Below are 10690 nucleotides of genomic sequence, written 5' to 3'. Positions count from 1 at the left end.
TCCTGACCTCGTGATCCGCCCGTCTCGGCCTCCCAAAGTGCTGGGATTACAGGCTTGAGCCACCGCGCCCGGCCTAGTGTTTATTTATTTATTTTTAGACAGTCTTGCTCTGTCGCCTAGGCTGGAGTGCAGGGTGCGATCTCAGCTCACTGAAACTTCTGCCTCCTGGGTTCAAGTGATTCTCCTGCCTCAGCCTCCTGAGTAGCTGGGATTACAGGTACCTGCCACCACATCCGGCTAATTTTGTATTTTTAGTAGAGACAGGGTTTCACCATGTTGGCCAGGCTGGTATCGAACTCCTGACCTCAAGTGATCCACCCACCTCGGCCTCCCAAAATGCTAGGATTACAGGCATGAGCCACCACGCCTGGCCTTAGTGTTTAAATATGTTTATTTTTATATACATGTAGGCATATTTATATAAAGATAAATAGATGTTTTGTTTATTAACTGAATAGGTGTGCTTGTCCTGCCCTGGTCCCTGCTTCCCTGGTGGCTACTTCCCACACACGTGTGCTGCAGCCCCTGAGCCCATTTTCAGCAGGCTGAGGAAACACAGTAAACATAATCAGTGTTCTTACATAAACAGCACCTGTACAGAAAACAGCATAATCAGTATTCTGACTATTTGGACTCAACTATCCATTGGACAATTTCAAACAAAAATCACACAAGCGAATATGTGGTTTGAAAATATAGGATGAAAAGTCAAGTCAGGTGCTACAAATAACAACTTTCATGCGAAAAGGAATCCAGAGTTATCTCAGAGATTTCTTTCCCAAAAATATCTATTAAGAATATAGCACCACCGGGCACAGTGGCTCACGCCTGTAATCCCAGCACTTTGGGAAGCCAAGGCAGGTGGATCACTTGAGGCTAGGAGTTTGAGACCACCATCCTGGTCAACATGGCAAAATCCCATCTCTACTAAAAATACAAAAATTAGCCAGGCATGGTGGTGGGTGCCTGTAATCCCAGCTACTTTGGAGGCTGTGTCATGAGAATCATTTGAACCTGGAAGGTGGAGGTTGCAGTGAGCCAAGATGGCACCAGCCTGGGCGACAGAGCAAGACTCTGTCTCAAAAAAAAAAAAAAAAAGAATTTAGCACACATTTGAAAGATCAGATTCAGATCTGATCAAATTCAGGCCCTCTCAACTATGCATTTATATAAACTTATTCATATAGTTCAGTCTCAGGTTGGGAAAATCCAAAATTGGGGGAAAACCCTCTGGTGATTCTCATCCTTGGTATCATGACCCATGGGAGTGTTGTGATCAGTTGTGAGGTCTGGTGGGGCGGGGGGCACTGGTTACTCATTAAGTTAAGACATTAAAGCTGGTGAACAATTGACTTTATTGCAAATCAGGAGAAACACAAGATTACTGCTATAATAAATTCACTCTTACATGCTTTAGCAAAAATCAGTAAAACCAGAAAACATGGTAGCAATTAAAGTGAAAAAATTGGGGTCATTAAAGAATGTCTAATTGATTAGCTTGCAGTTTTTGAGATGGCTGAGAACCACCATCAGTGAGATCACCTTAAACAAACACTCTTAATGACGTTAAAAAGTCCCCATCCCTAAGTCGATTATAGGTGTTCAAGATCGTAGATTTAACTAAATTTAAAGTTATGTTAAAGCCCATTTTATTGAAGAGAAGAATTCCTTTTACAATATCATTCTCAAGTCATATATCAAGAAAAAGATTGAAATTACATTACTTTTTTTTTTAAATAGAGACAGGGTCTCGCTGTGTTGCCCAGGCTGGTCTTGAACTCCTAGGCTCAAACAATCCTCCTGCCTCATCCTGCCAAAGTGCTGGGATTACAGGCATGAGCCGCCACACCCAGCTGAGATTACATTACTTTTAGTGTTTAATTTCACTACGACAGGAAGTAGCCTAATACATACTGTTTTGTTTTTATTTTCTGGATTCGTCCTGATTTTTAGTCTTTGTACATGAGTACAACAATAAAGGAAATCACTTGTTAGATACATTAAAATTACTTCCAATCTTGCCCCCCACACATGAACTGTTTTCAGTTTGCTATTTTTAATGGCCCATGCTTATCTACATAGACATAGCATAACATTGCTAACATTTTATGGCCTACTGTCCTCTTTCTTTCTTAGTATTATATTATAAAATATTTTTTCTTTATTTCCACATAGTTATTGATTCATTTTAATGGCTGCAAAATCAGGTACTCATTTAAGTTCAAATGGTTTAGCTTCACTCCTCAGAAATGTATTCCTCCTTCTCTTGATTGGTAGTCATAATCAAATGAAGAGACATTATTCTTTGTAGCTGGTTACTTACATTTCAAATACACTCATGAGTGGAGCCAAAACTCCATTAGTTCATTAGTCTGGAAGCACTATTAAATCTCCATTAAAATGTCTTCATTTTTCAATTTTTATTTATATTTATTTATTTATTTATTTTTGTGGGGACGGAGTCTCACTCTGTCGTCCAGGCTGGAGCGCAGTGGTGCGATCTTGGCTCACTGCAACCTCTGCCTCCCGGGTTCAAGTGATTCTCCTTGCCTCAGCCTCCCGAGTAGCTGGGATTACAGGCATACAGCACCATACCCAGCTCATTTTTGTATTTTTAGTAGAGACGGGGTTTCACCATGTTGGCCAGGCTGGTATCGAACCCCTGACCTAAGGTGATCCGCCCACCTTGGCCTCCCAAAGTGCTAGGATTACAGGCGTGAGCCACTGTGCCTAGCCCATTTTTCAATTTTAAACATGGGGATTAAGTAAACTACTATGCACATTTGCTAAAGGCAGTCCCTTACATTTGTTTTTGTGCAGAAAATACTTGGTGGTTAGAGACAGCAGCAGTCAGTGCACCTCTAGGCTGTCAGCGTGCCCTCTAAAACAACAGCTGCACCTCCTCTAATGTCAACCCTTCCATCTGGACGAAGTGAAATTCCCAGCTCTCCTCCTCGTTGGGAACACTGAAATGCTAAAGAAAACAAACAAGTCAAATTAAGAGTATTTTCACCCTTTTAAATTAACAAAGCATAGTGAAAGACTTATTACAAATCTTAGAGTCCTCCCAGACCAGTTTCAAGAATAAACTCCTTCATCTGTTTATGGTACTGCCCACTCCCATCCCCATTTTCCTGCAGACTGAGAGAGCCACAAACTCAATTTGATCTACAAAACACACAGCTCCACATGCTCCCTTCCTGAGCCTTTTCCTGGGCCACCTCCTCTACTAATTCCTGTAATGGCCCAGACACACCCCACTCATCGCTTCTTCCCCAGCTCTCTCTAGGAGTAAGCAAAGATGTTTGAAACAATAGAGGCAGGCCTATAACTCTAAGGAGATGAAGAAGGGTGGTCTCAGTCCTCCTGAGAAGGCCCCCATCTTCTCAGCGCTGAATAGGACAGAGGGAGTTCATTCACTCATAACATATTCAAGCAACCACGTGTGCCAGGTAGACAAAACAGGCACAGCCTCAATCTTCTAGGAGCTCAGTACTTAGGAGAATAATTAGACTCTCCAAGGAAAATGAATAGCCACCCTGTTCTCTCCAAATCAGGGTCACAGACTCCTCCTTGGATGATCAGGGCAGTGCAGCCTCCATCAGCTGCCATCATTTTTCTTTGCCTCTAAGCAATACATTAATCACTAGGGGACTTGGTTCCAAAGTAATTTGTTTGATTCAATCCTGTGACGAGCAATAGCAGTAAGGAACCTTGGTGATCATCCAGTCTCAACCCATCACATTATAAATAACCTCTCTGGGCCAAAGTTATACAGCTAATTTTATTCAACAAACACTTATTGGGCAGTTACTGTGTCTGTGTCTGTATAGTCTCTGTATGTTGGGGGAGGCAGAGGTGAAGGATGTTTGGGGTGGAGGATCTTTAAGAGTGAAGGAATTTTAAAACCTTTCATTTTCACATGGGTGATACGTAACATTTTATTACATTTTCAAGGGGATAGTACATATGAGAAGGAACACTAGCTTTGAATTAGGCAAATAAAAAAGAAATTGGTAAAGAGCTGTCCTACCATGCATTTCTTTCTTCCCCAGCTGCTGGGACCAGTAGCTGCTGAGAACAGCATGTGCAGACCCTCAAAAGAAGTGAAAAGTTAGGAGATAATCCCAATGAAAACAGAGGCAATTTTGTGGTAAATTTCTAAGCAATTACAATCAATTATCCAGTTTAACTAAACCCTAGATCACCTAAATCATTATGTTGGCCAGGCCACCTCAGGGTGTAGAATTATGAATGGAGACAGAAAGGAAGACATAGAATTTATGGATAAACTCTGCCAAATTATGTATCAAATGGTCTTACAGTTTCTTTTCTTTCCTTTTGTCTTTTTCTTTTATTTAATTTTTATTTATTTTATTTATTTTTTGAGACAGAGTCATGCTCTGTTGTCCGGCCTGGAGTGCAGTGGCACAATCACGGCTTACTGCAGTGTGGACATCCCATTCTCAAGTCATCCTCCTACCTTAGCGCCCCACAAGTAGCTGGAACTACAGGTGCACGTCACTATGCCTGGCTAATTTTTGTATTTGTTGTAGAGATGAGGTTTCGCCATGTTGCCCAGCCTGGTCTCGAATTCCTGATCTCAAGAGATCCACCTGCCTCAGCTTCCCAAAGTGCTGGGATTATAGGTATAAGCCACTGTGACTGGTCGTTACAGTTTCTTAAGGCTGAATTAGACTGCAGGTTTTAATTCTTGTCTTGTCTACCAGCTAATTGTTAGCCCTTGGTAGGAGAATCAAGGCCTTTGCGTAATTTTTTTTTCTTTTTTTTTTTTCTTTTTTTTTTTTTTTTGAGACGGAGTGTTGCTCTGTCGCCCAGGCTGGAGTGCAGTGGCACAATCTTGGCTCACTGCAACCTCCGCCTCCCAGGCGGAAGTGACTCTCCTGCCTCAGCCTCCTGAGTAGCTGGGATTACAGGCATGAGCCGTCACGCCCAGCTGATTTTCGTATTTTTAGTGGAGACAGGGTTTTACCATGTTAGCCAGGCTGTTCTTGAACTCCTGACCTCAAGTGATTCACCCATTTCAGCCTCCCAAAGGGCTGGAATTACAGGCATGAGCCACCGTGCCCAGACTTGCATAAGTCTTTCTACATCTTTAATTTTTTGTAGAGATGGGGTCTCCCTATGTTGCTCAGGCTGCTCTGAAACTCCTGGCCTCATGCAGTCCTCCCACCTCAGTCTCCCAAAGTGATGGGATTAGAGGCATGAGCCACTGCACCTGGCCAAAAGGCTAAATTTTCCACCAAGCTAACATTCCTGAGCTTTTGGTGCCAAAAGAACTTCTTTTTTAGTGAGGTATTTTTTCATGTTTGTACTCTAGATTTAGATCAGAGATTAGATTTTAAAATGAAATAACAAAATATATAGCAATAACTGACAGAAAAATATTTTGCAGAGAAAAAGATGGGGAGGAAAAGCCTCTCATTTAGGAAAACCTACTAAGTGTTATGGGGCCGGGCGCGGTGGCTCACGCCTGTAATCCCAGCACTTTGGGAGTCCGAGGCGGGTGGATCACCTGAGGCTAGGAGTTCGAGACCAGCCTGGCCAACATGGCAAAACCCTCTTTCTACTTAAATACAAAAAATTAGCCTGGCATGGTGGCAGGTGCCTGTAATCCCAGCTACTTGGGAGGCTGAGGTAGGAGAATCTCTTGAACTCTGGAGGCGGAGGGTGCAGAGAGCTGAGATCATGCCATTGCACTCCAGCCTAGGCAACAGAGAGAGAGTCCATCTCAAAAAAAAATAAAAAGGTGTTATGGGATGTTCAAGTAAGGCAACCAACCATCTTGGTTCGCACAAGACTGTTCTGGTTTTAGCACTGAAAGTTCTGTATCCTGAGAAACCCCTCAGTCCCAAGCAAACCCAGATGGTTGGTCATCAAAATCCAAGTCCAAGGGCCTTTACACTCTAGAAAAGCATTATTACAGGGAAAAAAAAAAAAAACTTGCACTCTGTGCCAATTAAAATCTTTGTGAAGCAGCTGTGCATGTGCAAATCTGCTCAGAACTTTTCTTCCATGGGGAAGCTGGACTGTTTGGATATTGTTGGGCATTTTCCTGAGTCTTTAAAAGTGCTTGTTTGCTGAGTTTTGAATTTCACGTGTTTTGTTCCTCACAGAGTGACTGAACCATCCAGGCCCTGCCATCTTACCAGAATGGAGCCTTGAAGGCTCTGCCCAGCTTCCTGTGGCCCCTTCACCATCCCACCCACATCCTCCCACATCAAGCTTTCTTGTCCTTTGCAGTGCAGCCCACTGTTCCCAAAAAGGGTGAGAGTAGGAGTCATGACATTTCTGCCCATCTTTGACTCATCCCTCTGCTCCCAGGTGGCGGACAATCTAGAAGTGTTGGCTCAAGGAGCTAGTTTTGTTGTTAATATTAAAATAGATAGTTGGCTAGGCGCAGTGGCTCATGCCTGTAATCCCAGCACTTTGGAAGGCCAAGGAAGGACCATTTGAGCTCAGGAGTTCAGGACAATCCTGGCCAACATGTTGAAACCCTATCTCTACTAAAAATACAAAAAATAGCCAGGTGTGGTGGTGGACGCCTGTAGTCCCAGCTACTTGGGAGGCTGAGGCAGGAGAATCACTTGAACCTGGGAGGCCGAGGTTGCAGTGAACTGAGATCGTGCCACTCCATTCCAGCCTGGGTGATGCAGTGAGACCCTATCTCAAAAAAACAGAATACAATATAACAGCTAGTAGTTATTGGGCACTTACTACGTGCCAGGCACCGTGTTAAGCCCTTAACAGGCACTGTGTTGTTATACCCCTATCAGGTATTACATACAATTTATAGAGGAGGGAACTGAGAACTTTAAAAGTCAAGTCACTTGCCCAAGGTCAAGAGCTAGGAAGCTCGGAGTGTAAACCCAGGCTGCCTGACACTCAGGTTTAACCCTGCTATCTGCCTGCTCTACTTCATGTTTTTCATGTGAGACTTCAGTGAAGGGATGGCAGGAATGGGGAAAGACAGAGGAATAAGGCAACTCAAAACCCAAGCCACCTGAAAGGTCACATGAAGTGCATTTAATAATTATGTGTGATCCTCCTCTTCCATTGTTTAACCCTCACCTGGGCTCAAGTAAAAAGTACCTGTCACTGGGTCTTCAGCCACACCAACCCATGGTGCAAAATATCTGGAGTAAAAGTCAAACGACTGGCTCTGCCCACCAGGCTCTCCTTTAAGGGTAAGAATAAGCCCTTTCACCTTCCCTGTGTTTTCAACTTGCAGCAGATTCTCCGTGTTCACTTTCAGGTTCTCCAGAAATGACCTGGTTCATAAATCAGACGGATTAGGACAAACCCATTTCACAGCCCACTCACCACACAGATTCTGTAAACAGGCCAGGGTGCAGCTAGCTCAAACAGCTCAGCAGGAAGACGGGGAAGAACAAGTAGGAATGTCTTCCTACTGGGGAAAGAAATGCTCTGGCTGCAAGGCAGAGCTATAAATCTGGGCACTCAGCCCTCCCCAAAGTGCTGATACGACCAAAAATCTTACCTGTTGTAAGTGTCACTGAGGCGGAGGAGGAGCTTTCGGGTATCTGGAGAATAACAGATGTCCTGGACCAGTGTGTTGCCTATGGCAGTCTGTGGAGACAGACCAAAAACTCCTCAGGGGCATGCCCTGGGCCAAGTCCTTGATCCCCTGAAATAGGAAATGACCTCTCATTGAACATTCTCTGTGAGCCAAGCACACCCATCGTCTCCAGTCCCCAAGAGTGTCAGTGCAGTTTCAGAGCTTAAGGTGTTCCCCAAGGATGGCCAGTCTCCTGGCTACCAAACAGGCCTCTGTGAGCCTGAAAACAGGCCTTGCGGCCGGGTGCAGTGGCTCACACCTATAATCCCAGCACTTTGGGAGGCTGAGGTCCAGCACTTTCCTGAGGTCAGGAGCTCGAGACCAGGCTGGCCAGCATGGCAAAACCCCATCTCTACTAAAATACAAAAATTAGTCGGGCATGGTGGTGCACTCCTGTAATCCCAGCTACTCGGGAGGCTGAGGCAAGAGAATCACTCGAACCTGGTGAACCAAGAATCACTTGTGAGCCAAGAATCACTTGGCTGAGATCGCACCACTGCACTCCAGCCTGAGAGACAGAGTGAGACTCCATCTCAAAAAAAAAAAAAGGCATTGCTCACAAGTGCCTACTATGTGCCTCAATGCACAACTCCTTCAAGTAGGTATTCTCCCCACAGAGAAGGGGAAAGAGACTTAGAAAAGCCAAAGATCACACACACACACACACACACACACACACACACACACACACACACACACACACATCTTGGCCCAGGTCTGAGAAGGTCAGAGAAAAAGCTCTACATCCCTACTGTCCACCATCTTTAGAGATGGCCTCATGTCCACCTCTTAGACCTATAAGGATTAAATAAAATAATGTATGTGGAGTATCTGCAGCAGCAATTAGAACATTCCACGTGGCAAAGACTCAGGGCTAGCAGTTTGATTGGAAGTAGGGACTAGAGGGCTCGTCTTACGCTGCTCTGTTTGGCAAGCATACCACTTTCACTAGAGTGTATGTGACAGATCAATAACATAACCTGTTCTCAAGATACCCTGGTTCACTCCACCTGACTGCACATAATCTTGCTGAAATCCAGGAACATCATTTGTTTGTATGTTTGTTTGAGGGTGGCTTGGGGCATTGAGGGGGATTATGAGGAGACAACCCCTTCCCACACCACCAAGCCATCCTTTGGCACCAGCCCCAGCTGCCAAGCCCAGCAGATGGTAATTACATGGTAGTTGTATGGTAGTCACTGGGTGGCTTTAGATTCTGTAATCCTTGTTAGAGGCCAAGACACTCCAGTTCCCACATCCAGAATTCCTTCTGCCTTGGGTGGTACTTGGGCTTTCTGCCTCTGTGACTATGGGCTGACCAACATCACTTCCTCAAGAAATGGGAACTCCTACAGCCAGATCCCACCTGTTCTCCAGAGCCTTAGTCTCTCGAACCCTGCCCTTATCTGCATGGGTTCGTACGTTGATTTGAAAGTTTAAGGGTGGGCATGGTGGCTCACGCCTATAATCCCAGCACTGTGGGAGGCCGAGGCAGGCGGATCACCTGAGCTCAGGAGTTCAAGACCAGCCTGACCAACACAGAGACACCCCATCTCTACTAAAAATACAAAATTAGCCAGGCATGGTGGTGCATGCCTGTAATCCCAGCTACTCAGGGGGCTGAGGCACAAGAATTGCTAGAACCCAGGAGGTGGAGGTTGTGGTGAGCCGAGATCACACCATTGCACTCCAACCTGGGCAACAAGAGCGAACTCCGTCTCAAAAAAAAAAAAAAAAAAAAAAAGTTTAATTCTCCGCTGGGAATCTTACTGCCAGTTTCTAGGGAAGAACACAAAATGGCAATACTTACAACCCTTTGTTATCCCATTTAATAAATGCTGACTCTGATGATAAGTTAAGTTCTTTCTACCATGAACAAGGTCTACCATTATAAGGTTTTTTCCACTTTCTTACCAGTATGTTTAAAGCAGTTTGTTTTTAAATTTGTCTTTAATCCCCTCCAAAACCCAAGCCATGGGTGGGGCTGAGTATAAAATCAGGATCCATCATGCTTATTTGTTTATATTCTTTCAAAACATAGATAAAGCCAAATACTACAGATTACAAATGCTGTAGTTAAAAATTCACTGAGAAATAGTAGTACTCACAATAGGCTAAGCTACAGAATCATTTTTCTCATGACAGCCCTTGCCCTGGTCCTGACCTGGGTCCTCTCTTCTCTACACACCAAGACCCTGGTCATCCAGGGCTGCTCTAGCCCTGCAGAACCTTCATGGGACAACTGCAGTGCCTACCTCATTGAGAAACATTGAGAATTAAATGGACAATGCAAGTGAAATGCTCAGTATGTGGCACTGCACAGAGAGAGACTCTCAAAATGTTTCATCATTATTAATATCATTAAGCCCCAGGCCCACACAGACCCCATGAGGAGCCCACGTTCCGTATCTTGTCTTATCTGTAAGGTACTCATGCTTTCTTGGTTTCCTCTATCAAAGCACAGCTCTCCCCCACCTCAGTCCCATACTTTACTACAGAAACTGGGGCCACTGACAGCTGCCAGGAAGGTTCCATTTTTTCCCTCCACCTTGTGTGTATGGATTTTATCGAATGACCTCTTCCTGCCAGGAATTCCCAACTTTCATACCTGAACTAGCATGGCCATGCTCGGGACCCATTCCTCTCCTTCTAGCTAGAAAAGTACAGAAATTCAACATCCCTTAATTTCCCTAAAGGCTGGTCTTCTCCCAGAAACTTACATTTCCTTAAGACATCCTATTCTCCCTCTTCTTCACCACCTCTATTGGTTCTTTTGTGCCTTTCAGCCTGTCACCTAACAGTGTCTCTTCCCTCCATCCTACCATGGGGCCAGCACTGACAATCAGGAGCCAAGGAAAACTGGTCAACCTTCTCACCAAATAGACTGAACATTAAAATTCAAACCTGAAACACTGTAACATTTATATTGGTAGAATGCCTATCTTTAGGGATCAAATGGTACCAAATCTTTGTGTGCAAACAATAACAAATAACTAGGCTCAGGTTTGATTCTTTTTACCAACCTTTATCAAGTCCTCTACTTCATGGAAGTCCTAGATGGGGGGGAAAAAAACAAAATTATTATAAAAC

General features: G+C 44.3%; 1 protein-coding gene across 5 annotated transcripts in view; it reads right to left on the bottom strand.

Moving 5' to 3' along the window:
* Positions 1-1336: 1336 nt before the first annotated feature.
* The window catches only part of PBLD (phenazine biosynthesis like protein domain containing), a 46157-nt gene continuing 36803 nt past the window's right edge, over positions 1337-10690 (bottom strand). For all 5 annotated transcript variants that reach the window (XM_010375302.2, XM_030941556.1, XM_030941557.1 and 2 more), the window contains exons 6-10: positions 10624-10653; positions 7523-7611; positions 7114-7292; positions 4034-4096; positions 1337-2974 (exon numbers count right to left, since the gene is read on the bottom strand). In XM_010375302.2, the coding sequence (XP_010373604.2) occupies positions 2862-2974; positions 4034-4096; positions 7114-7292; positions 7523-7611; positions 10624-10653 (474 nt within the window). In that variant the 3' untranslated portion in view covers positions 1337-2861. The remainder of the gene's footprint in view (positions 2975-4033; positions 4097-7113; positions 7293-7522; positions 7612-10623; positions 10654-10690) is intronic.

Source organism: Rhinopithecus roxellana, chromosome 11 (genome assembly GCF_007565055.1).
Source record: "Rhinopithecus roxellana isolate Shanxi Qingling chromosome 11, ASM756505v1, whole genome shotgun sequence".
Taxonomy (NCBI): Eukaryota; Metazoa; Chordata; class Mammalia; order Primates; family Cercopithecidae; genus Rhinopithecus; species Rhinopithecus roxellana.
The sequence above is the reverse complement of the archived record's forward strand: the minus strand, read 5'-3'. Positions and strand labels throughout refer to the sequence as shown.